This window comes from Syngnathus scovelli, chromosome 4 (genome assembly GCF_024217435.2).
Source record: "Syngnathus scovelli strain Florida chromosome 4, RoL_Ssco_1.2, whole genome shotgun sequence".
Lineage (NCBI taxonomy): Eukaryota > Metazoa > Chordata > Actinopteri > Syngnathiformes > Syngnathidae > Syngnathus > Syngnathus scovelli.
The window spans coordinates 14410647-14438362 of NC_090850.1; the positions used below are offsets into that span (position 1 = coordinate 14410647).

The 27716-nt window shown below is 42.5% G+C and overlaps 2 protein-coding genes across 4 annotated transcripts; one reads left to right on the forward strand and one right to left on the reverse strand.

The window, feature by feature from the left end:
• Nucleotides 1-2719: 2719 nt before the first annotated feature.
• Nucleotides 2720-19304, reverse strand: ap1g1 (adaptor related protein complex 1 subunit gamma 1). 2 transcript variants are annotated; one of them, XM_049718718.2, is made up of 23 exons: nucleotides 19155-19304; nucleotides 15916-16119; nucleotides 15708-15832; nucleotides 15387-15528; nucleotides 15142-15238; nucleotides 14255-14331; nucleotides 11860-11955; nucleotides 11310-11390; nucleotides 10812-10910; nucleotides 10685-10740; nucleotides 10387-10500; nucleotides 10136-10276; nucleotides 9876-9930; nucleotides 9638-9760; nucleotides 9450-9539; nucleotides 9031-9155; nucleotides 8815-8919; nucleotides 8555-8696; nucleotides 8332-8458; nucleotides 7652-7756; nucleotides 7404-7564; nucleotides 7146-7244; nucleotides 2720-6719 (listed from the first exon to the last, which is right to left on the reverse strand). In XM_049718718.2, the coding sequence occupies exons 2-23, from the start codon at nucleotides 16114-16116 to the stop codon at nucleotides 6618-6620; spliced, it is 2463 nt and encodes an 820-aa protein (XP_049574675.1). In that variant the 5' UTR covers nucleotides 16117-16119; nucleotides 19155-19304; the 3' UTR covers nucleotides 2720-6617. The 2 variants fall into 2 exon arrangements, with proteins under 2 accessions (XP_049574675.1, XP_049574676.1); XM_049718719.2 differs by lacking the exon at nucleotides 7652-7756.
• On the forward strand, nucleotides 19293-27716 carry znf821 (zinc finger protein 821). 2 transcript variants are annotated; one of them, XM_049718726.1, is made up of 6 exons: nucleotides 19293-19434; nucleotides 24109-24240; nucleotides 24361-24464; nucleotides 25145-25243; nucleotides 25745-25911; nucleotides 26596-27716. In XM_049718726.1, exons 1-6 carry the CDS (start codon nucleotides 19431-19433, stop codon nucleotides 27509-27511), a joined length of 1422 nt encoding a protein of 473 aa, XP_049574683.1. In that variant the 5' UTR covers nucleotides 19293-19430; the 3' UTR covers nucleotides 27512-27716. The 2 variants fall into 2 exon arrangements, with proteins under 2 accessions (XP_049574683.1, XP_049574682.1); XM_049718725.2 differs by lacking the exon at nucleotides 19293-19434 and adding an exon at nucleotides 19780-20895.

Here is a 27716-nt window from a genome sequence, read left to right on the forward strand (position 1 = left end):
GTAAAGTTTTGCAGTTTTAAGAATCCCATCACACTGGTAAATTTAAATGTCAAAGTTGACAACTTATTACATAAGGTGACATTTCCTAATTGATGAGGTGAGTTTTAATCACATAAAGCAACTATACGGGCTTGCATTTATTTCCAAGAACTTGACCTCCCCCTTATGTTAATTTAAATCACAGCTTTGCACTAAAATGTCAGCATTTGCGTATTAGAGCTGCACCATGACTTTGCACTCGTAAACACAAAAGCCAACAGACTGCTATTGGCATTTGTCAAGAGCGCACCTTGACCTCTCAGAGTCACAATATTCATGGGCATGGCTGTCAAGGTACAGGTCAGGTGATCAGTGTGCTGACCTATGCGGATGACATTTGTTCTGTTGGCACATCATCACAACACATTGGACCTCATTCACATGCGATATTGAGCAGGTCAGACAAATAATGACTTTTCATTACGCTAAATGGTTTTTATCCTACCTCACTGACAGACGTTTAATGGTAAGTTTTGTTAAATGCATCTTGAAAGTCTATTAACGTGTGGCACGCCTCAAAATTTAATTTTAGGTTGCTTATTCTTGAACTAATATGGTTCCACTTGGCAAAGTCATTGGGAGGCATGGAGTGAATTTCCACAGCTATGATGACGACACGTTGCTGTGCATCTCTGGCGCCTGATGACACCAGTCCAAAGGATGCTCTTTTTAACTGTACCCTCTACATGAAATCTTGGGTGACAGAAAAAAATCCTACAGATTAACTAGTATAGTAGCTCGTGATAATTGTAGTTTCACGACTGCCTCAGAAAGCTGCAGTAATATTAGTATTTTTTGCAATGGAAAAACACATTCATATGAGTATTGTTATATTGTCTGTCTACATGCCTTGCTCCACCATTTGTGTTCAGATATCAGACACCAAAAGGGTTAGCTTGTCTGCAGGATTAGGCTAAACAGACCACTAAGGTAAAGCTAAACTGAAGAAAAAATGTTCTTGACTTAACTGAATTTTATTTCCTCAATTGACTATGCATCTGTTTAAAAAGTATCTGTATCCAGATAATTTTATTTTGTACAAAAACCTTTTTTCTGCAATTCTCTTCATTGTTTGTTTCGTTTGACTTCAACTGGAATTGGCAATAAAAAGCTTGGAGCTGTTTTTACAAATTGTTCACAATCTAACAAAGTGCTGCTTGTTGTGAAATTGAGTTCACTGCCACCACACAAATATCTTCTCATATTCTTTTTGCCCTTATAAAATGATGTCATTCACTGGATGATGTCACTGCCCACAACATTAGGTACACCTCATCAACACAATAAGAATTTAAAAAAAAAAAGTCCAAACAATAAATCCAATAAGGCTTAAATATCAATTGACACTCTTTAATACTACAGTAGGGTGATTGTTGCGTGCAGTACGCTGCATCACAATAGTCACCTTACTACTAGATCTAATAGTAATTCGAGCCCACGCAGTAGAAGATAATGCTAAATTAAAACCTCTCCGACTGTGTCCATCAAAACTGAGCATTTCATTTGTTGGCATCACAGGAAAGATGTAGAGTGGTTTGTGCGTGGCTATCCCGCCTTTAAATCAGCGTGAGATGCTTGTGCATGTCGATGCCCGCAATTCCTGCCGGGCTCGATGTGAACGTTCCGAGGATACATCATCATAATTCCCATAATCGTGGGTATCGAGATAAGAGCGCGTTACATAATATTACGAGTATCCCATGCACTTTGCCCTGTCATGCAAGAAGACGCCTTTCAACGAAAGGCATGTTAAAGCACAAGTGCAAAAGAGAGGAGGGGGGGTAAATATCACCTGCCTTTAACACTCGTATCCCGGCCGGGGCGGCGGAAGGTCCGGTGCGACAACCGTGACCTCCGACGTGGATGAGCCCGCCTCGGTGGAGCACCGTGTCCGGCTGCCTGTCGATGCAAGCCCCGCTGTTGTCAGGCTGATCCTCCATCGCCATGGGTGCTCGCGATCCGCGGAGACCACTAGAGTTCGAGTGGCGTGGTGATGATGATGATGATGATGATGGCGGGGGGCGGCTGGCGACTGATTCCCACGGGGAGGCGCACACAGAGCCGGAGCTCCATAGTCAGTGAGCCCCCTGAAGTCGACTGCTGCCAGGCTCCCTGCGGGAGGGCCTCCGCTGCCGGATCAATAAACATGACGTGGGCGGGCTCTGGCAGCTACGGCCCCCTTTGCAGGGAAATCCACAGACCTTTGAGCACACCCAAAGCCTTTGAGCATTAGTTCATACCCATCTTGTAGCTCTTTGTCATCACTAGCAAGAAAATTATTTAGTCATGTTTTTTTCTCACAAGAAGTCTTAAATTTGCCCAATAAATGCAATAGTCAAATTGTCATCAATAACGTTATAAAGGAATATAGAGGGATAAAAACAGTCATCATTGCATTCCAGTTGTTGTATTTTACTTGATCATCTAAAATTACTATTTACTGTCAGCTGTGATACAATAAAACAATTTCTGCAGTATGTTGCTGTATTTAAAAAATACAGTAAGAACTTACATTCTCTCCCGATCCAGTCTTTCCTCCAAATATAAAGTCTTCGTATTTCAATAATGTCCGTGGTGCATCGATGCTCCATGTCACAAAAAAAACCAAGCTAGATTTACAGTATTAACTTTTTATTTGCTTGATCTTTTTCTGCAACCCAAATGACAAGAACACACATCATCAATTAAAAATATCCCATTTAATAGTTTACAACTTGTCATCTTCAATCATATCATATACTTTCAGTCTGACAGTCACACTCACCTTCGAGCCGCGTACGAACAGTAGGGTTCAGTTCAACGCGTCAAATTTGGTGGGGTTTGGACGGGGTTAAAATAACAAAAGAAAAATAGAGGCGCTCATTCCGCTACAACAAATCAATTTTGTTTTACAGTCAGGACGAGCCGAGGGGTGCACTTCATTTCTTTAATCCTTAATGTGACCACTATCTGAACAAAATCCTATTGTACACACGAGTAACCTATGACGGGGTGGGATAGATTCACAAATGTTCCTTGCATTAGCTACCCCAAAAACAAAAATGAGTAGGTCAAGTAGAAATGACTTTTTTTTTTTCACATGCAGCTTGCAAGCTCAGAATGTGCAACCCCAAAAAAAATCAGGTAAACCAAGCACGCACACACAGATTACACTAATAATTTTTCTTCCTTCAAATGTGTCCAAAGCACTTGTGTTAGGTTCATTTACCAAAGTGATGAGCATCACTAAAACGAGCATAGAAGACGCACTACTCAAAAAACAACAAAAACAAAAACACACAAAACAAACGTGAGCAAGCTGGACTGAACTTTTCCTTCCCACCCGCATTCTAGTGTTGCGCAGCTCCCCCTTGTGGCGAATGGGATGTAAAGCAGGTTTTAGTCGAGATTAATGGGAAGGCCGTTTGAGTATTTATTCCATATCCTTGATATCCATTTTGACGTACACGTACGGCCACTACTACTCACTAGTTACTGGATCGATTAGGATACACAAAGTGAATGACTATCTTACTGAAGTGTTTTAATAGTAATTTTTCCCACTCCTGAATGATATTGCTGGACAACTTTGGTATATTAGTACTCGTGAGGAAAAACTGTACCCTGTATGACGTCTGCATGCTACTAGTACTGCCAGTGAAGCACTAGATTGTAATAAGTACATTTTGATCATGTCACTAGTTACACTCATGATAAAACAATTACAGAATGCATCTTTGTCCAGTGTTTTTTGGTTGCACACAAGAAATACAATTTCATGTCATTGTTGCAACTAGTGTGTGACATGCCTACAAGTAGTGTATCACAAAACATTCATTCGACAAGTGTTCTGAAATGTCCAACTACGAGAACAGAGCTTACTAGGATGGATATTGAATAAATGCTCGAACAGCTTTCCTTTCAAATTGTTTGAGAGGATTCATGTACTGTAATAATTGGGGATGGGGGGGCAGTTGTATTATTGTCTTGAATTGGGGTGAATTTTGGGCCACCATTATAGTAAAGGTGTCGGGAAAGTCCTGCATTTCGGGCCACCGTTATCGTAAAGGTGTCTGGAAAGTATTGCATTAAAAAAACATGTAAGAACGAAATCACACTTAAAAAGCGGCACGCACAAGGCCAACAGAAAAGGTGAGACAAAGCAAGCTGGGGGTGCATTGTGAAAGCTTACTTGTGCAACGTTTCCGTTTCTCAGTAGTACGTTTGATGATTGAAAGCAAACCCTAACGACTAGCCTCAGTAGTTATCTTTGTAAAAAGACGACACATCCACACCCATGAGCCAAGTAGGAATCCTCGTCAATCGATTGCAGTTTAAGAATCTTTTGTACATATATGCATACAATTTGATGTCCTAGCTAATCGTTTGAAGTCTTCATGTGGGTTTTTATTTAAGTGGATCAGCCTTTGTTTGTTTTACAATTATATACAATGTACAGGTAGCAGATCATATTATACCTTTTACAATGGATGAGTGGTGATACAGGGAAGCCTGATGTCGTCTACGGTTGACTAATTTAGACAATATACATAGTGAAGAACTGGTTTAGAAAATGGTATCTAAAAAAAGGATGAAAGATAGTACAAGAGACAAAAATTTTGTAAAAGCCCTCAATATGTACAGAAAACAAGCTAATATAGCATTTGTCAACAACAGAAAAAAAGTGAAATTATTTTCCTCCATATACACATATCGTAGCTGAAAAATATTTCCAAAGCTAATAGTCTCTCCGATTTTGGTCACAGGAGTTAGATAGTGAAGCATAGTGATTGAATATCAAAGCATTGTGGGGCCGCTAAGGTTGGTTGTCGCTAACTTGTTACGGCGCACGCGTACAAACGGCCATCAGCTTTCATGCAGCTGTGCGCCCCTCGCTTGCGACCGGGGACGAAAAGCAGGCCAACCACTCCGAGTCAGTAGAAAGAGAGAAGATTGTGAGGTATCAACGGTAGCCTCCCGTGACAGAGAAGACCAGAGCCGCCAAATCAAGCGCACGACTAAACAAAAGTCCCCACTCGATTAATTAGGTAAATCCATATCTGAAAACTGGGACAGGACATTAAATGAGATTTTGTGACAACGTTTGATGGCATCATTTGAAAAAAAGGTGACATCTATTAGCTGCCTTTTTTTTTTTTTACGATTTGCTTCATTTGGGGCCTATCAGGCAAAAAATGAAGCTCAGCAACGTTTTCACTCACAGGACAATTGGGATCAGATTGTGAGCATTTGCGTGATTGTGGAGGTCCGGTAAAGCTCTCCAGAGTGAAAACCAAATGCGCTTTGAATAAGGTGAAAGATGATCTAGCAGTTCAAATCCATCACAATCACTTTCCTCACTTTGAGGCAAGCAAAACTTTTCTCATCAAGTCAGAAAGGCACGTCACTTTGATATCAGGCATAAATAATCAAGCCGATTTACTGAAAGAAATCAAACATATTTTCACAGAAATAGTGCCGATGTGATGGCCGTATCATCGATGGAGGAGAAATAAGGAGATGGGGGAGAACAGCATTCAGTGCATGTAACTACATTCAGAACAGGCTTCATTTACAGAAGTTTGTGCGAGGTGAGAAGCTCAACTGGGTAAAACAAACGCATCTCACTAACCAGCTTACTGCATTAGAGCCACACAGGGGAAAAAAAAACAATTGATTTACGCATCACGATTATAATCATCTCAAAATGTGAGTGTTTTATAAAGTTGAATATATTTTTCACACTGCCCGGATAGTCTACCTTGCAAGAATATCGTCGCTGAAAATCATCGCTGTCGGGGAGAAACTATTTCCACAACGATAATAATGTATGTACCAATTGCATTGTTTTATTTTTCTCAGATTTTTAAACAATTTATAAAGTGTTGAAAATAGGTTCAGCACAAATCTATTGAATAGCTTGCACGCTAACTATCTAAGCCCTCCTTCCAACTCTGTGGGAGTTGTGCAGCATTATGTCAAATTGGGATTCAAAGTCCGGATGTGTTTTGATATCCAAACTTTGACAGATACATTTGAGTAAGCCTGTTTTGGGTTGTGTTGATGCACAGTGGGAGTTAAAACGCCAACTTGAATGATGCAACAAGCAAAATGGCCCTTTTGTTTGTATTTCCTGAACAGTAGTAATTTTAGATGTGCGAGGACTCCACCGGACAGTGATGAAATGCAACGACATTTTCAACTGAGAAAGGTCACAAAAGTGAATTATCTGAAGATTGCATTATTAGGGCTTTAAAGGCTCAGCGCAATTATAAATATTCATTTTATCAAGTGAGTTATTGTTATATTTAGTACAATGTTCATGGGGGGGGGGACAAAAGTGGCATGACTAACAAGAGATGATGACACCAGTAAAGAAAGAAAGCAGATAGCTCACTGACAGATCATCCCGCTTATCGAACGGCTCTTCATCTCAACTGGTTTTTCCTTTGTTAAAGACGCTCTGCTGTGCGTTTAGTGACGTCACTGAGGGGGAGTCCGTTGGAAGAAAGAGGGAGGAGGAAGGTCAAGGTGAAAAAAAAATAAAAAAATTCATAGTCCCCGTCAGAGGGGGTTTTAGGAGCAAAAGAAGCAACTCATCACTGCCACGACTGAGGGGGGAAGTTATTGACTTCAGCCAGGTCTTGCACCGGAGAGCCTTTGTGGTTGTACGTCAGCTTGATCCTCATTCGCAGTTGTTGCTAGAATTGGAAGAGTAGTTAAATACAGTGGACATAAAAAGTCTACACACCCTTGCGCAAACACCAGGATTCAAGTAAATACCCGCTGCTGAGTATAGACAACACTCTCGTGTTTTCTTCATAACCTGGGCTAGAGAGGGTGGCAAAACAAAAGCCTTAGCTTAAAAAAAAAAAAAACCCAAGTCCCACTACTGAATTGTCTTAATGGTTGGCCATGATTACAAAAAGGCTGTTTGGCGCACACAACATTCCTCGGTAAAGCATGGTTGTTTTCCCCTCCAACTCAAAATTAGAACAGGCATGTCCAGCTCTGGTCCACGAGGCCCATTAATGGTGGAAAAGATGATTTATCTTGGCATTTTTAAAAAAAATACTGGGTGTGTAGACAATTTAAAAACACCATGACTCAGACTAGCGCATACTAACTTTCTGTGGGTTGAGGACTCTGATGATTTGTGTGACGGTTCCCTGGTTGAGCGCTTGGACGACATTACTGCTGGGGGACAGAAGCTGCAGCTGGAATGTCTGACAAAAAAAAAAAAAAACGTTTAAGAAAGACCCTGCACCGATGCCGCCAGTCAAAATGAGCCAACCAAACAAGAACCAAGAAAAAAGAATGGAGCACAAGCGCGTTCTTGCACAAACGATTAACGATGTTGGCAGATTTGGTGCCCGCCCCTTTACCTTTGGTACTGCAGCCTGAAAAACAAAGTCTGTCATGTCTGCCTCTGTGGAGTTGGAAGCGTGGATGGTGATGATGGCGACGTTGGGGTTGGGGTTTGCTCTCTCAAAGGTGAATTCTATTTTCAGGCCGTTCTTGTTGTAGGCCGTCATAGGAGGAATACCTGCGGGAAGATTTGAGAGCGGGCAGGTGTTTGGAAATGAGCCACTCGAATGCGCTGTGGAGGGTAAAGAGAGAATGGGAGTCTCACCTGCAGCTGCAATGTCATTAAAGAGGGGCTGGGAGGAAAGGCCATCCAGGAGAAAAGGGGGTTGGGAGGTAGGAACAGAGGGAGCAGGAGCAGGGGCTGGAGCGCCTTGGGAAAGGAAGGTCACACCACAGTTTGATGCGCCATTACCAATTGCAAAATGGATTCTCAAAGACAACACTTCACTCCGCTACATTGCTGACATTGCAGCCTTGTGGCCTTTTTAACAACTACAACCACAATTTTAGATGGCCAGTGTTTTTATTCCTGTTGCAAGACAGGACTAGTTCACGGTTTTTAATCAGAAAAAAGATCCTTCTTTTCCCCAGACTGTATGAAAACAGTGACGTGATTAATAAGGTGGAAGTAATTTCCCTAGAAATTGGCTCAGCAGGGAAATAAACTAGCAAACCTGTTTCAGATCGATATCGTGAAAACTAATTTGCACAAACAATATTTCACAGAATTTTTTTCTAAAGGTTAATTAAAACCCTACATGCATAACAATTTGGAACGGTGTACATAGCTTCTACGAATTAACGGAGTCAGTATAATGTTGACGATGGAGATGAACAAAAAGTATATCACGTAGAGGATTCTATTCTACAGTATACTGAAATTAATCAAATTTTGAGTAACATGTTTGAAATAAAACCACATATGGTAGATTTGGAGTACCCTACCACTTAGCGAGATGTCACCCAGCAGGTCCAGCAGCTCTCCTCCCGACGACGTAGGTTTGGGTGGCACTGCGGTATGGATGACTGGCACCACATCATTACCACCCAGCAGGTCTAATAAATCATTTGCCTGCGAGGAATAAGTGCCAAGTGCGTCATCCTCTTCAGTATTTACATGTGCTTCACTCCAAAATGATGTATTCCATCTGTGGGTGGGTTCGCTCACCTGGTTGGCTGGCTGACTGACAAGGGGTGGATGTTTTGAGTCGCCAACAGAGGGTTCCGTCTCTCCGTTGGTCTGCACAATCTCGGTGGGGCCATTAGTGGCTGTTTTCTCCATAATGGGCATTCGCTCGAGGAGAGCTGGCCTGAGGGGGATAACAAGCAGTGGAGGATGAACCAAACAGCAACACTACAGAAAAGAGCAATCTTACTGAATGGTCCATTTTATTTGTATTAGGTCTTTTGGTTTAGCTGCCACTTCACCTCATGTGGTCGTATTTCTTGAAAAGTGCGTTGTACTCCACTGCTCTCTGTTGCAGCTCGACGTCAATGCTACTGCCGTATATCGAAACCACCTTCTTGATCCGGCTACGAGAAAATTCAATGTTGGCAGGAAATTGAAGGGGTGCATGTTTTTCCAAATTAGTTAACTACTACAAAGCAGCCTCATTATACGTAGTGTTAAATCCAATGACTCACTTGACACCGCTGAAGCGAGTAGACAGCTTCATGATGGCGGTAAGAGAATAACCTCGAGTCACAGGAGTGGACAGATTGGATACTAGAAGCCCTTCCAGCACATCCAGAACTTCATCTTCAGTCACCTTGTTTAGAAACATGCATATTTAAGCATGGACAAATGTTTTGCACATAGTCATCAAATACAGCAAGCAATTCCCGGCTCCCCACACCCTTTGGAAACTGCTAATGTATTTTTAACGACTCAGCTTCTCTCACAGCTTCTTTGTAGCAATAATTTACAAAGGAGAGATGCCTTTGAGTATTATACTAGTATCAGTCTACAGATGTTGTTGCACCGTTGGTGTTCAGATAGATAGGATAGATAAGATAGACATTATTAAAACATTTTTTTAAAGGTTTGATCTTTCTACATGTACCTGAATGGGTTCCTCTTCTTCACACTGACCAGAAACCAATAGGTCCCCATACTCTCCTATGCACCAGGATGCCACTTGGACAAGAGGTTGCTACACAGACAGAAACAAGAGTCCATCTCTTCTTCTCTATGACATAAAAACAGTGCACAAGAATTGCGGTACATCTGACGCCGGGTCCCAGTTCTGACCTGTGAGATGTCATCCAGAAGAGCTTTGTAGAGTCTCTGTACTGTATATGCATGCATCTCAACACTGTTTGTGATGAGCTGAATAAGGTTGGGCACGGAGTCGTCGCGGACATAACTGCCTGCCTGCAAAAAACGAGCAGATGTGTTGATGAAAACACTTACGAGTAGTTCTCCGATAGAAATAAATAAATTTTAATGGACAGTTTTATCACTGGGTGTGGTGTATGCTGAAACGTACTGTGGTCAGAACTCTCATTATAGTGTCGATGTGCCATCTTTTTGAAGGGGCATACCTGTAACACAAAGGCCACATTTATATTTCAGGAAATGTTACGTTTGTGACACCCAATACAACAAGGTGATAAAGTGACGTATGCGGTCAGATAATACAAAGAATCAACATTCATTCAGACGATGGATCACTCTTGTAATCATCACACAGCATTTCTGTCGTCATTCAACAGTAAGCGATGTGAACAACGTGCGTCAATGTCGTACTTTTCTGCTGCTAGAAAGACTCCCGATGCACAGTCTGCTTTAAATTCTGGATCGCACGAGTCCAGGAAGTAGAGCAGCTCTTTCATCATGCCTCTAATGTTGTTGCCGTTCACCAGGGCAAAGCTCAGTTCCATTGCACGTCTGCAGTAGCAGTAGCGAGGAGCAAATCAAGGACAGAAATAAAACAGTTACGTAAAAAGGTGAATGGGTGAATGTCCTCGGTGTCAAACTACTGAAAATCACCCCCTTACCTCTTGATGGACACGTCAAGGTCTTTTAAACAATCCACAATGGTACTCCGATGCCTCTGCACTGCATTGTGGTCAGTCTGTACCGTCTTTAGTAGAGATGTCAATGCCACATATCTGCAGGGGTGAATTTTAAAATACATTGCTTAATGTTTTAAATTCCGCTCTCTCCTCTTCAGTTTTGGCCTAATGTAAGTGTCAGGTGAATACAAGTGAAAACTTGTAAATATCCAACTTAATTAGCATTTTTAGAGTTTTGCAATCAAGAAGACAGTAAAACACAAGTAAAAATAGGATTTACCTTATATTTTTGTCATTATTAAGGAGGAATCGACCTAATATATTAATTGCCAAAACCTGTAACACAAAGCGTTATACGTCAGATTAGCATAATAAATAAAAGATGGGTATAAATTGAATTTGCTCACCCTCAGTCCACTTTCGGACTTGATGTCCATGATGGTCAGCACAGTCTCGTACAAGATTGCATTGCCCACGTTTTTACTTGTCTCAGTGTTTGTTGCAACCTAAACCCAAGTACAATCAAATACATAGTTGTTAAACTCAACCTTATAGGCATTTGGTGAGGGTCCAAGTAGTCAGGTATTCATTGATATTTTTGTGTACGGACTGATGAACACAATGCTGTCAGATTGAATAAAGCATCAGCAGTCTTTCAGACGATGGATCACTCTATTTATCATCATACAACATTTGTTCCTGTGTGATCAGTCCCGTCCTTGTCCTATTAAGAATTTTATTTGGGCCTCATTATGGAACACAATAACTGTGCACAGCTGCTATGTGCTAGTTTAAATGTGTGTCTGCTGCTCTAAAGACTGTGCAGGAAATGTCACAGCTGAGTTTAAAAAAAGAAAGAAAGAAAGAAAGAAACAAACTGTCTTCTAAAGCAATAACCAACTAACCTGTGCAAGAATGTCATTCATTGCTTCACTGGAGTCGTCGTCGCTCCTGCCTAGAATTCGCAGTAGTCTCAATATCCTCACCTAAGAAAAGGAAAACAAGTCGGTCAACGGACATGAAATGCAATTAACTTTGTTATGACTTGCTGCACACCAAACAACCGTGCCAAACGCGATTGGACTTTCGCATGGCAAGTGAACAGTATCACAACTCATCAAAAATGTCATGTTGTATCATAGGACATTTTGGCAAAAGACACATTTCCAGGTATAAGTGAGATTGGGCCAGCCGCCGCAACTACCAAGCCAAAGTACGCACTGTCTAAAGCTATAATTTCATATGTGCCAATGGGTGAAAAAGCGAAGCGTTAAGAGTCTCTGCCCCAAATGCATACTAGCTTTTGCAACAACATTTTTATTTCTAGGTATGGAGTGACAAATTGTAAGAATAAAATTGAAATAGTGTTTTACAATAATATTTGACCATATTTAGAATCAGGGTTACGCATAAGTAGTGTGCTTGATGTTCAAACTGATGTTTGAGGAGATTTACCTGCAGAAAAGGATCGCTTATGCCCGACACATCATGCTCAGGCGAGTATCCAGACATTATTAGGTTCTTCAGAATTCTCACCAGTTGTGGAACCAGCTGCAAAAGAGACCAAGATCAAAAGAGAAAAGAGGTAGTGTCACAATATTATGTTTGAATATTCCAATACTCTGCATCAATCCTTCGGAAAAATACAATTTTAAATGGGGTCATTATTATCATTAGCAACTATCGGGAACAAAACGGAGGGGTTAGCAAGTTAAAAAGTAAAAACATAGGAAATCAAAATGAAAATCTCGTGATATGTCATAAAATCTTTTGTGGAGAAATATTTGGTTAGAAGAATGCATTTATGTAACAGGATGACTACACTGAGAATTTTGTGAAAATAAACATTATTTTAGAATTAGATTTTGGTAAAAAAATCACAAGAAAATCAAGCGCTCTACTTTTGAAAACTAATTCAACGGTTTGTGCAGTGGTTTCTGGTCAAAACCAAGCTGAGCGGATACACACATTTTACAGAAATTGTGCGGATGGCGACAAGAAACCTAAAATAAAACAAATCTCTTGCCGTAACTTAACATTAGCATTGTGTCTTTAAATTTCATACTACACACACAAGGCGGGTTATCTTTGTAAATCCCGGTACATGAAAACAACCCTTGTGACAAAGATTGCGAGTACTGGTTCCGAGTGACAACACCTCTGGCGATCACGTGAGAATCGACCCACTCAACGGTGACCAGATGAGTTGTGTACTTAGCAAATCAGATTTTAAAAAATGTAGTTGACAAATGAACCACCGCATTGGATACTATCGATAACACTGACATTGCAATGACCACCGTACAAGATAATCCAAATTAAAGCAATTTTGAGGAAGGAAAAAAAAAAAAAAGCACCATGAATTACAGGACAGATTGGTTACATCTCAGGTGACTGTGAAGAGTGAATACTAATTACAGCATGCACCAGCTATGAAATCAGAATGCACTCTTACCTTCTCATTCTAACACAATGCAGGAATTGTAACAAGGACAAATGACAGAAAAAATATGAGGTAGATGTTAGGGAGTGGAAAATCATTCACTTTCAGAGAGCTCAAAATAAGTAGATCATGAACATGAGGGGTGGCGCTTCAGGCATATTTTCTGCTGCATCAAGAGACGACAGCAGCAAGTGAAATAGAGTACAAGCAAAAAAAAGATCAGCAAAAGAAAGATAAAACACCGACGCACAATTCAGGCAAAATCCCAGGTGTTAGCATTGTCTTACAGTGGGTAAGCCAGAATTCCACTTGGCCAATGGCCACTTTTATTTGCTAGAGAAGTGGCTATAGGCACACGGGATTAATCTCTCTCTTGGCTTTAATGGTTCGCCCGGTGAATCATTGCTTCGTGTCATTTTAGTGCTGGGAGCTGTTAATCCAGTGTGCAGACATCCCCTACTTTTTCTGCCGTCATACACATTTTATCCTGCACGTTACCTAAAAATAGCTGGATGTGCATGTTTTGACGGTGCTGAGCTTTGCCATTAACTTTCCCTCACGAGTGCTCACTTAATCTTAAACTGAGAGATGAAAATGTGAACACAAGGGAGGTATCGAGTATGACACTTTTAAGTATGACATGATCTTACTCGGCTAAATCCATTAGAAAAGTGCAGAGTACAAATGCAGGCATTAAATGCTGCCATTAGCAGAGGTAGTCACAAATGTCATGTTTGTGAAAAGGGGAACAAAACAGGGGCATTATCGCAGGCTGTTCTTTTAGGGCTGCAGCTATCAAAAATGTATACATTTGGGTACTCAACTCATAATATAATCACATTGATTAATCTGAAACAAAATATTTAGCATTTATAAATCAAATAAAATGCATGCGAGATAGAGATATTTGTCCACTTCGGGTCGCCATTCTTTAATTCTATTGTCCTATCTGTGACTTTGAGTGTGTATGTCTTTCAAGGTAGGGCCTTAACAGGTGAGTTAACCAAGCTTGGCACCACCATATTTTAACGAACAATGGTATATTAAATTTGCTAACACAGATGGTTTTCATGAGTAGGCAATCATAGAAGTGCTGTTGTAATTTATTACCAAAATTCTTCCCAACTTTGGACATGCTCAGGCTTTTACAAAGTTTTTACTCCTGGCTTGCCGCCACAGCATCAACTTATTTCTACACCGAGTGGTATGAGACTGCAGTAACACTAAATCTTCTCTACCTTTAGCTTCTGTCCATTTTTTTGTTGCAGCTCAAGCATCTCTTACATCACATGCAGCCTTTCCATTAAAGCAGCTCAGTTTGGTGCACTTTTAATGAGGGAAAAACAGCAACTAATCATATTAGCTCAGGTAAATATCATGAGCTAATAAGACAGCGTTTGTTTGTACCTTTCTGAAGTGAGACAGCATGTCAGGACTTCTTTCACACATCTCAGTTAGGAGGACAACAGATGTATGGAGAACACCTAGGGGATAAACAAACGAGAAATCATTACAGTGAGGGAGTTGTGTGTGTGTGTGTGTGGGGGGGGGGACACATATATGCGCACAATATGCGCACATATTCTCTGTCTGCTTGAAAGTGTGCGGCCAAACAACCAAAGTGTCTCTCTACTTCCAGAAGCAGCTTTCAAACATGTACTTACGCTTTAGACCACACTTCCCCCCCATTCACTTTGCATAAGAAATGAGCAGTGACGCACGTGTTTAAACTGAACCATTTTGAGGAAATAAATTATGAAAAAAAGAATTCACTGATCTGAGACAGATTAATTAATGCAGGTCAAAAGTGTATGGAGAAAACGTTGATTACTATGACAATTTATTTCACTCAAAACACCAATTTGCTGACTTTATGACCCTTGCGGGTACCTGTAGTTTTACCATGCTATGAGTTATAGTGAGATGAAAAACATAAAATGATAATTATTTGTTTGAGTCATTATTTCAGCATTTTGTCTGATGAATTCATAAAATATGCTGGTGTTAAACACTCTTATTAAAAATATTTTCAGACAGCACAGCACTGGTACTTGAGAAGAGGAAACTACTTTAACAGTTTATTCAACCTAAAGCTGTAAGGCATTCGAGACAAAGTCTAAATACTCAATATTGATCATCCGAATTTCTCAACCGAATCAGTATCTTTTTTTTTGTTGCTCATTAATTCTATTTTGCTCTGTAACTGACACATCAAGAGAATCAGGGAACAGTACGAGTGTCGCAGTGGTGAAGGGCAGGCACTAAACACATCCTGACAAACCGTTTGCACTAACCATGGTTCTTCTCGCTCAGCAGGTTTTTTGTGGCTGGAAGGAACATTTCCATGAGTTCAGGAACCTTTCTGATGACGTGAACCGCACACAGCGCCGCCTGGCAGCAAAACAAACATATTAGACACAAAACAAAGGAGGGGAACAGATAACGGAAAGAGAAAAGGAGGGGTCATTGCAAGTTTTGTGCTTGAGACGACATTCATTTGAATTCTCGGGACCACTTTGTTCATTGACATGCAGCTCACCTTTTTCCTCAAGTAAGAGTTGGATGTTTTGAGCAGCTTCTCCACCTCTCCCGCTAGGTCACGGCACATTTCTGAGGAGCCCATGCAGCCCAAAGTGCACAAGGCCAGCCCTTGGACGTACTGTGTGCTGTGATTCAAGTCACTGAGGATCAACAGAGGATAATTGCATTGTTTAATATATGCATCTTGGTTGCGTTTAAACAAAGAGACAGGTCAGAAAAATTAGGGACACTCATAGACAACACGTTTCTTTGAAGAACAACAACAGATTTCCCAGCAGAATAATTAATGGGCACATTGAAGCTCGGGCTGCCAGCTTACTTTTTAATGCAATTTGTCATTAATAGATGCACGTCCTGCCTCTCGTCCAACAACAGCATAGCTCCCAGATAACCTATTCGCTTGTCAGTAAACTTCTGCGATGCGATCAGCTTCAGGCACTCAAGCTGGAAATGAAACACAAGGAAAGGAGAGTTTTGATTGTGATATTACCGAGAGACTATCAGTATTATACTTGTTGGTAACTTACCTGCCCAAAGTGCGCCGGGTAGCCCAACATGTGCATATAAAGGAGCTTGGCCACATTTCTGCAACGATATGTATTGTCCTCTTCTCTGAAAGATGAGCGGATAGCAGCACACTCTTTCTGGATCATTTCGCGCTCCTCTGCCTGGGTCCGCGCTGTCCGGATAGTCCGGATCAGCTCCCGCAATCTGATCGGAGCTGGCATTCTCTGCAACAGAGGCGGCAAACAAGCATGACAGACTAAAACGCCAGGTCCAAAATAGAATGTCCAACAACATCCGCTGATGGTATGACTAATAACTGACTTAAGAGCTTCCAATTGATATAAGCCATTTTGGGGTCGTTTCATTTGACAGCGCGAGGAGAATTATGAGGCAAAACGCTAAACCTTGGTAAATGTCTGACAACAAACAGGCTTCATGCCCTGGGCAAAGGTTGATGGATTTATATGTGGAACACACCTTGTGTTTAAATTCTCCCATGATTATTAACGCTAACACCCAATCCAATACAAAACCAAACAAAAAAAAAAACAAAAACAGGGTGAACTATGGACCGAGAAACTATTATTATAGTTGATAATGACCGCCAATTAGTACACTTGGGAGACTGCCAAACACAATTAAGCTTGTGTAGCAAATGTAAGCAAATCCAATGTTTTCAAAATGGATTTGTGCACCACAGGGTGTGCCAGAAAATTCTCACAAGATTTCCCACACTCATTGTGTGGTTAAATACTTTGTCCCTGGCTGCAATTCGTTTAGTGTTCCTACAATGACAACATTTAAAATTGACCACAGATGGCAGGTATAATGAGTTGCTTAAGTCATCACCTAATAAAGTGCACCACAACAGCGCATCTGTACAAATGGACAACAAATGGATGTAAACTAGTTTAATATAGCCAACCATCAATAGTTATAAAATATTGAAGCGGTCAAGGGGTGAAAGAGCCGTCTGTGAACTTCTTTTTAACAACTGTCACAAGGATTTTAAAGCCATTGCTGAAAAAATAAAACAACTATATATCGCAACATGACACAAATTGTCAGTTCATAAACAAGCTAAGAATAGGCTGCGACAAAATGTCAAATCCAGCGTCAAGGGGAATAACTCTTGCTACAAAGCAAACTGCCGAGTGTGATCCAACACCGTCCATGGAACCTGCAGTCTTTTCAAAAGGGGTCTGGAGTTGCTTGCTGTGTTGAACACTAAATCCAGCCCCTATCAAGAGCTGCCTGTTTTAATTAAAAATTCCTCCTGGATGCAGAACAAGGCAGCTTTCTTACATCTTACATTCTTTTGATACCCAATACTCTTAGTCATTAGAATTAATGTCACTGTGGTGAGAGTCAGGATGAGTGAGGCAGCATTTTGTGTGTTCTCAAAGGCGGTTCCAATTCTGACCATTTACAAAAATACATAAGTGACTTAAATGACTTTAATGTTAAACAATACTCAAACCTATACGATGAGGGGTGGGATAAGAAGCAGTTTATCATATCAAGAAAAATCCTATTGAGGTGCCAAATATGCCGTTCATATGGGAATAGTTGAATATAGTGTGAAATGTTCCTAACACTTTTTTCCCCCTCGTGAGTTTTGTTGCACGAGATTTTCTTTCAGGGGGCTGACACCGACAAACAAGCTTGCCAAAGCATCCGTTTACCACTGGGAGAAGTCAACCTGCAGTAGTACAAGCATCAACAACAGATTAAACAGCCTTTGAAAATCGCATTCTTGAAAGCTGTGGTGAATTATTCATTATTCTGAGTACACACAGAGGGCAAAAAGATGTAAAACTTGTTTCAAAAAGTCATTTAGCATAGTTAAGTTCTCATTCTTTGTCAAACGTAGACAATGCAAACATCCATGTATCTAAATGTCAGCCCCAATACTATCCATAAAACTGCTCCGATATTACACATCGATACCATTTCACAAGCATGACATGTACCTTGTAGAAATACTTTCAGGTAAACATGGATGACAATACTTTTTAGCTGAATGCAAATTGTGCTCTTTACAATGGATGGTTAACTCCACGCAGGCGGCTACCGAGTTTTGCGACCTCTCCCGCTCTACAGTCGAACCTGCCACGCTCCAGTCAGAAAGACAATAAGGGTACGTTTGCAGTTCAGAAGTAACATGGTAATCTTATGCATAAGCGTTTTAGAGGTTTTGCACTCAGTACAAGTAGAGGGAGGTTAGTAAAGTGACACTATATTCAAATCTTATTTACAGTATTCAAATCGCAAATTCTCCCTTTAGCTGGCAGTAAAAAAATAATTGACGATAAAAGGAACGTACATGTAAATTGCTGTGCCTCGTCTCTTACCAGTGGTTATTTTTACATTTTTTTTGACAATGTTGTTTAGTTCTAATGAGTGTCAACTGGGAATACGACTGAATGAAAGGTGGAATATTATGCTCATCTTGTGTGGTTAAATAAGGTCTCCAAATATTAGCAACCCCTCTTAGTGCGTTGCAAATATTAAATATACCTTCATAAGTCAAATATTTTACTTGCACTTGGGCCTACTAAGCTACTGTATTTTACTGTTGATCATTAGTGTGTTACTTAAACAGGTTAATTATTTTGGCCAAAAAGTTAGAGATCCACAGCAAGGCTTTACATTTCCCTGCTCGCTAATGTTGCAACGTTGCTTCCAGTGACACAAATGACACCTACACATTTCGGCTAGCAACATGCTAACAGCAATAGCATTTAAAGTTAACACCCTGGGAATAAGTTGCCTTCCCCTTGACTGACATTAGACTATTACACGACGTTTGGGTCCCAAAATAATTCCGATGTAAAGAGGATGTTCCGATCGTGTTTGGAAATTACACCTGAACCTGTCCACAGGATATGATGCGGCCTTTTTCAAGGCGTTGTTAGCCTGCTACCTGCTCAGTCGTTTATACCCCCGTTTTCTTTCAATGAATATCACCGGCGCTGTCACCCAAATAGGGTGATGATTGCGTGAGCCGGGTAAGATAGAATTTGATCTACGGTGCTGTCACGGCGATTGTAGCTCGTAGTCGCGCAGTATGAATGGTTGTGTGTAGCCTACCTAACTTAGCTTCTGACAGACACAAGCCCGGTGCACTGAGGAGCACTTCCTATGCAGCGCGACACTGAGTTGTCAACGTCAATACCAACAAAACGAACAACTATTTCTATCACATAGTACCGTTTCCGCACGCCTGGTGACAGGGGTTCACTTGCAATGCACTTACCAGCCGTGGTGATGCCAGAAAGTAAGTGGAATCGTCTCTATAAGCAATGGAGGGAGGAACACACTCGACATGCAAAATGGTGGCTACTCCAGCCTCAGCACATCTACTGCAGGCGGAGGGTTACACTGACATGTCCCAAAAGGTTTTGGAGCAAGAAAGGTTTGCTCAAGTTTAGCAGCGTACAGTAGCGTTAGCTTTCATCGGAGGACTTGTTTAAATCCTGGCATTGTTCTATTCCAAGACGCACGCCTGATCCGCTGATGATCGCCGAAGAACATGGGTAAAGCACTTGTTCCGCCAGTACTATAGGTCCGCATTGGTTTAGAACGTGCGCGGTGTTGTCTAACGCCTGTTCTAATGCATCGTTATTATAAAGAGCTAGCCTGTTAGCCAGCTCGCTAACATCGTTTTATTGCTTTTACAAGCAAATCGAACTGAAAAAGTCATTATCCTAAGCCGTCTGCTCCGTGCTGGATGTTTGAAGCGCCTCTTATTCCAACACAAATGGCACTTTTTAATGATATCATTTTTGTTGATGTGGATTACTTTCTGCTTAAGCTCCCCCTCCTGTCTCACCAGCGGAAGAATATCACTTTTCTATCCCATGTTGTGATGCGGTCCTTTTACTCGTGGCATTCAGTGATGACGACTAGTGTAATGTTATGGCACTGGGTGTGTGGAGGCGAAGAGCGCCACCTCGCGGCACATTTTGTATCTGTTCCATCCCAACGATCCATGAAAATCCAGCGATTATTGATTAATAGTTGTGTATGGCAAATCGGTTGAGTACTTATTATATGTCCTCGATATCGATGCACTTGATATCAGAGCACTAGTACACTCTGTCGTAAAGGGCGTATAAATCATTTGAGGGCCCATAAAACACAAGACCTTCCACCATAAAAATGTTATGTTCATTATCCACTAAATCAGATTTGGTGAAAATAATAATCCTTAGAATGCAGATTTCACAACAAAGTGGTGCCTTTGGGCACATGGTAGTGAGTAACCCGTGGGCCTATTCTAAAAGTTGCTCACCAGTGATGGAATATTGTGATTTCCACAAAATGCTGCAGAAGCAACCACTTCAAATTGTAAACACTTTATGAATAGTCATAGTCATACTTCTCTTTAAATTCCAACTGTTTCCTAAAAATACACCTGTTCACATTTTCACAGTTTTCAATAATGAAACGAATTTTGTTGCATCCAAAATGAACGCGTTTCCTGAAAGGGGCTATTCTGCAAATGTGTACTTGCTAGTTGCTAGCACGACTAGCTTAAGGGCTAACACTTCCGCGTTGGCTGTGCGTATCCCGCAATGCACCGCGGCAGGCTGTACGTGACAGATCAGCTGAGCTCGAGCGTCGCCGCACTGAGCACGCGCCCGTCAGCGGCGTGCACGCGCCCGTCAGCGGCTCTTCACCAGAGCTGCTCCGGGGCTCCTCGGTCGATCCGGTTGTAAAATGGAACCCGTTCATTGGAAATACCTTTTTGGTTTTATCTCCATCGCAGGAATGTGACGCATGAAGTCGTTTTTTTAAAATTAATATTATATATATTTTTTTGCCTCTGAATCGACGATTCTAGTGGAGGCACACAACATTTTCCACCTGGACCGGTGTGGGGAGGGGGCGTCCTGGGGGTTCGGAGGGGATTCCTCATCCTTTTTTTCTTCATTCCCTGGGGGTGGACCATAATATGTCCAGGCGAAAACAGACCAACCCCTTCAAAGTTGACTGTAGGTATTTCAGCTATTGATGTGCAAGTGCACCTAGGTCTGTTGTGTGATTACTACAGTGCGCTTACTTTGGCAGTTTGTGTGACTGTCAACAGAATTGAAAATGCCGACACCGCACATGACTGGTGTGCTTTCCAAAGGAAGAATGAAATACAGTTAACATAGCCTTTTGATTTCAGTACTGAGGTGCGAGCTTCATGCAGCTTTGATGCATGCCCAAGCTTTCTATAGTCAACCATTGAAATACACGGAGCCACGTGAAACTGTACTGTATGTTACTACATGTGTTTACAAAGGATTTTATAAATTGCCCTGTCCAGGATCTACCCCACCTTTCATCATCACATGGGGTAAAGCCCATCCCTCAACTCCCATAGATGTGTTCGGTTCGAGAGACTGCCAATGTTCTGCCAAAACATCCTACCCGTGCAAAACGTCTTGCCGGAGGCTGATTTGACAGCATTTATTTCCACTATTTCGCAACACACACAATACTGCTTTGAGAGCTACACAATAATGGGCTCGAAATGACTCTAAAAAACAATTACGCTTTGCTAAGAGACTTGTATATATTTTTGTTAAATTGATTTCATGACACAAAAGAACAAGCTGACATCCCAGATTCAGGACAGGAGCGCAAATATAATCAGCTACTGGTTGTTAGTTTGAAATGTCGAGTCAGTCCTTGTGCATTGATTAACCCCTAATGAGTTGAGTGTGATAACAGAATAGTAAAATAGTCATGTTTCCGCAGAGTGATCCAGTTTTTCACCATGGTACGCTTTGGAATAGTAAATCCTGATCTGGCATGCGTTAGGACCTCAGCATGTGTAGCCAAAATAGCTGGTGTGACATCATGACTGGTCTTGTCTGTACAAGTAATTCAACAAAGAAGGACACAAAGACTTTCTGATAGAGTTTGAAATATGTCCCAAAGTTCACTACGTTTATGGAACGTTTGAAGTCGGTTTTGCTTTTTGCCTGGAGGTTTTGCGTCTGTCTGTTTGCAGCATTCAAGTTTTTTTTGTGTATTTTTTTTTTTCTTAGGTTAAAGTTGCTGCATCAATGAACGTTGTAGCACAAAGTTGCTGTCTGTGAATTATTAGGTGAAACATTTTGATGAAAAAGATGGCCGCAGCTAACTGCTGTACCGGCACAGATGTATGAAGACATTTTGTCAGCTGGACATTGCGCTGTCCCGCAGAGCGTTGCGGTCTGGTACCGGCAGCAGACGGATGGCCAAGTGGAAAGTCTTCTTTGCAATTAGTCAACTTCAAGCGTTAACATTGATGCACGGGCCCGCTATTCAGATCAGAACCCTAATGCGGCATTTCCTGCAGGTTCAGACAATGTTTTGTGTCAGCATTTTGATGGTGACTGAAAGAAGAATGAGAAGGGGGCGGGGGGGGGGGAATTCATCGATTGGCACACAAAGTTGAGTTTTGGCGTTGTATGCTCTATGTTTTGCTCAATCCAATCTCCCCCCAGCTCCTCCTCTTCATCGTCTCATGTCTGTTGGCTGATGAGTTTGTCTCTTTGTCTGGATTCAGTCAGACACTGCGTCACCTCCTGCATACAGACGCACAGACACTCACAGATAACATCGCAGTGGCAAAGACTGATGGAGGGAGGGAGGGAGGGAGGAGAGACAGATGTACAGACACAGACTCACAGCGGGGGGAGGGAGCATCTCCCACACATCAATCACAAGGCTGTGTGAAACTCGCTCGTCGTGCCGGTCCATAGTTCAGTACTCGGACGCACTCCAGCAGTGCAAACAAATGGGGTTGTATGGGAAAAGTGCCCAAACTGGATTCGCACGTCAGTTTTGTTTAGTCAGTGCCCAAGTAGTAGAATAACAAACCTCGTGACATACAGATGACAATTTTGAATCTAGCTTCTCACTATCATTTAAAAGGTTAAGAATTGTAGGAAAATTCGAAATGCGTTTTGGACCGATACCAGTAACACATACTGAGTGCCTATGCCGCTACTACTTTTGATATGTCAAATTTAATTACACAACAAAAAAATCAACAGACATTTTTTTACTGAAGCAGATGATGATTCACCAATGTGTCAAACTGCTGCTGTTGGTGGTGATGGGTTATTGCTTTTCTTTTTTAAACTCGCTGATCGGCTCCAAAGTCTTGATCGCGTGAAACCTAATCAACAAATATTATTCGTTATTCCTTTTCAAGGTGTCAGTGGTATCTCCCGGGAAGGGATGTTGTGTGCAGTTTTGCAGGGGTCAAGAGCGCTAACATAAGTGAAGGAGCTAAAAGGAAGTCTCACATGGCCAAAGCTTGGTCCTCCCACTCTGAGCTGGCGGTGTGGAAGTAGTAGGAGCTGCACACGAGGGCGGCCGGGCTGTTGGCTGTGTGGGTGGAAGTGAGAGAGAAGAGAAGGAGGATGGCGAGCTCCAGGAAAAAAAAAAAAAAAGAGTGCAACCTACTTCCCCCTGTGGGACTGCGGCATGTATCAAACTGCATGTGCGTGTGAAACGGCGGTGGGGGGTTGGGATGCAAATGAAGTGTGCGCGTATGTCAACGCGCTCGGCTGGCATCGCATTCATTATGTCCCAGCGCAGGACGGCTGATGGGAAAGCGGCCTGGTCTGCCTTGCTTTGCTCCTCCTATGCATTCCAAAGCTCTGTTTGATGATGATTAACTAGGTGGTTACAGAGATTTTTGGGAGGTGTCTAGCTTTTGTTCGCAAGCATTGATAATCAAACAAGTGTTCTCAGAGGAGAGGCTCGCACGAGCTACTGTTTTTCAGGGGACCACTGGTGCATGCACAAGTGTTGAAAAATTAATGACTTCTTATGGTAAATAAGGCACTAAAGGCTGATTCTACGTTGCTATGGAGATCAAGAGCCTTGTGTCATTGTTTTGTTGCCTAATACATTTTTGCTATGTTAAGCTCCAGCTAAATATAGTCGCATGGCCATTCTTGTCATTAATTTGCGACTAAACTGATTATTATAGTGCATGTAAAAAGTCTACACACCCCTGTTCAATGGGCTCCCACTATAAACCATTTTATTACCATTGATCAGTTTATATTAAGCGGAGTCTTAAACTCATTTTTATCACGAGTCACTTCATTGTTGTTGTTTTTTGTCCGTGCTCTGTTTTTATCTTGACAAGAAAACCATATCTAGCACTCTATGTAGGGCACACCTGAGAATCATATCCCACTATTTCTCTCCAGGGCCATTCCACACTTCCGGCATCACGGGATTTCAGCACACTATCAACATGGACGGCAGGGACGAGTTCACCGAAGACAATGAGTGCTGCGGCAGCAACTCGCAGGAAGTGATCGGACACGAGAGCGGCACAGGTTAGGACGACGGAGGGACGCGGCAACATTGATTGCACTAAAGGGGTGTTAGTGAGAGTAAGCCCTGCCCTGTGCTCTGTTGTCCCGTCTGTATTGATAGGGCTGTGTTTGCCTCCATAGAAGACAGCGAAAGCGACCCGGACTCCTCGTCCAACGCCTCGACCGACGACCACATGACTGCCAAGAGGGCGCCGTGCCGCCTGCAAGGAGCAGGAGTCAAAGAGGTGAGGGATGAGGGATGTAACACAATCACTTAATGTGGGGGTGGCACTTCCCCCTTCATCTCCACGAGGGGGCGCATACATCAAATTTAAGTGAGCACAATGACATAATTCTCAAAAGAGACTTTTATTTTTCTGATGCACATGATATGTCAACTGGCTGCAGTAGACCAACTGCTGGCGAGGAAGGCTTTCAGTCATATTTTTTTTTTTTGCTTGAAGTATCGGTGGTTAATATCTGCATCCTTCATGAGTGCCCGATAGATCACTCTCCCATCTTTAATGAAAACAATTGTCAGATAGATTTCGCCTACCAGTCTGTCTATGTACGTCATAATGAACATTAACAAAAACTTCAGCGTTCAGTTCCCCTTAAAAGACAAGTGAAAGGCCGAAGCAGCTCCTATTGCTTAGCAAATGTTCTCTATTTCAGCATCAGGGTGAGTCATGTCTAAGATGCTCCACTGCACCGTGTCTCAATGACTGAGTCATAGCGGCTCACTTGCACATTTAACATGTCATTAAACTGCATCGGCAGAAAGGCTTCAGGAAGTGGGCGAAACGGACAGTGGGCCACCGCACAATTTGACCTATTTTTGCTAGGGTCTTAACATGTTTGCAGAATTAGGAATGTGCATTGTCTATGTACAATATATATTTGAAAGGAGCTTGCTTTTCGGCAGGAGAATGAGGAAGGCTCAGACCACAACAGCAACTTTGTATGTCCTCTGTGCACGCTGGACTTTAGCAGCCCAGAGAAGCTCATCTCCCATGTCTACCAGGTGAGCTAAGCTCAGGCTTGTCACTCAAAGATGAAGCTGCGTATGTGAAGCTCCACCATGAAATGGAAACGACAACACCAATATAACTGATATTTGCATAATTTGAATGGACAGACTGATGTTTACATTACATGTAATTTACATGACAAGTATTTTAAGATGATGTTTAAGATATTTCGTGATTATTGTTAATGCTAATTAGCATCTATGTTGTACTGTTGCACTACAGCAGTACTAAGGCTGCAACAAACAATTATTTTCCATAAGCTTTCAATTATTTTGTTGCTTAATCAATGAATCGGCGAAAAATTCTTGTTAGATTCTATCCCTTTATTCAAAGGGACTTAATTTCAGATTGACAGTGCAGAAAATGCCATCACGAGTCAGATAAGAGAGATAAATGTTGGGAATTGTTTTTTTCCCAAAGTAAAAGCAACTATTTGCAAATGTTTTTTTGTTTTTTTCAAGTGATCATATTTATGTGAATCTTTTGCTAAGCAGCACACAAGCTTGATGAGCAGCAGCAAGAGCTACGTGTGTCCCGTCTGTGGGAGAGCACTGAGTTCACCTGGCTCGCTCGGACGGCATCTTCTCATTCACTCAGAAGACCGTCTCTCCAACTGCGCCGTGTGTGGCGCGCACTTCACAGACACCGACAACTTCAACAGGTGTTACTCGCTTGTATTTCATTTGTTTTAATGTGCATTTTTAAGATTAGAATTACACTGTAAATTTATTTGTTATTTGTTATAAATATTCCATTCATCCATTTTTCTGAACCGCTTAGTCCCCACGGGGGTCGCGGGCGTGCTGGAGCCTATCCCAGCCGTCATCGGGCAGTAGGCGGGGGACACCCTGAACCGGTTGCCAGCCAATCGCAGGGCACACAGAGACAAACAACCATTCGCACACGCACTCACACCTAGGGACAATTTGGAGTGATCAATCGGCCTACCAAGCATGTTTTTGGGATGTGGGAGGAAACCGGAGTGCCCGGAGAAAACCCACGCGGGCTCGGGGAGAACATGCAAACTCCGCACAGGGAGGGCCGGAGGTGGGATCGAACCCGCACCCTCCTAACTGTGAGGCGGACGTGCTACCCAGTGCGCCACCGAGCCGCCTTATAAATATTCCATATTATTTTAATATTTTAATTAGTATTAATAAATTATACCATACAGTCATTATTTAAATAAATTAATTGTTTTAATTTTGGGAACTGTATTTGGTGTAGGAGTGTGAACTTGAACTCAGTGGTTGATTTGGTGTCAGGAGAAGAAAAGTCAAAGTGTGATTTTAAATTGTGTGTATCTTCTTTAATCTTGGCTTTCTCTGCTGGTATTTTATTTCAGGGAGAAGCTCAAGGATGTTCTGGACACGACCAGGCTGGATGCCTCCGGCGGAAGTGATACTTGTCCCCTTACCCACTCGCTTTCCAGTACTCCCATGTCCAGTCCGGGACCTGGCTCTCATTCCTGTCATGGACCTGGACCCAGCCCCAGTTCCTGTCAAGGTCCCCAGTCATGTCAAGTCCATGAACCCAGCAGCAGCCTCTGTCAAGGCCATCGAACGTGCCACATGTCCGGCCCATGTCAAGGCCCCTCAAGTCAAGGGCCCTCGTTTCCCTCCTTGCCCGACAGTCTGCTGTCCGAAGGACCGTCGCTGGCGTCCATCCCAGATGCCCTCACCTCCTCCTCCTCAGGTCTTCCTCCCATTCCGGACATCCTGAGTCCGATGCCTGTGTATCCGGCCGGCGTGCTCCTGGTGTGCAACAGTTGCGTGGCCTACCAGCAGCTAGTGGAGTCCCAGTCCCCCATGCGCAAATGGGCCCTGCGCCGCAAGAACGAGCCCCTGGAGTCCCGCCTGCACCGGCTGGAGCGTGAGCGCACGGCCAAAAAGAACAAGCGCGCTTGCGAGACGGATGAGGAACGGGAGCTGCGGCGTCTGCGCGACCGCGAGGCCAAGCGCATGCAGAGGATGCAGGAGTCGGAGGATCAGCGGGCACGGCGCCTGCAGCGGGACCGTGACGCTATGCGCCTTAAGAGGGCCAACGAGACGCCCGAGAAGCGGCAGGCCCGGCTCATCCGCGAGCGCGAGGCCAAGAGGATCAAGCGGCGGCTGGAGAAGATCGACCCCGCGCTCAGGACGCAGATCGAGCACGACCCAGCCGCCATGGCCGCGCTCACGGCTGACATGAACCTCTTTCAGTTCCCCTGCCCCATGCCCGTCCCTTCCATGGGCAATGGACTCTTCATGAAGCTGCCCTAAGAGGACCGTGACTCTGATAAACATTCTAAAGAAGGGGTGTCCAAACGTTTTATTCCAAGTGCCGCATACAGAAAAGTGGCCACGTTGACATCCTTCACCATCAAATTCCCTTTAAAGTGAAACTTGAATGTCTGAATTTAAGAAGACTGTTGTTAGCAATTCTTCCAAAGATTAATGATTCAATAAAATCTCCAAGTTTTTAAAA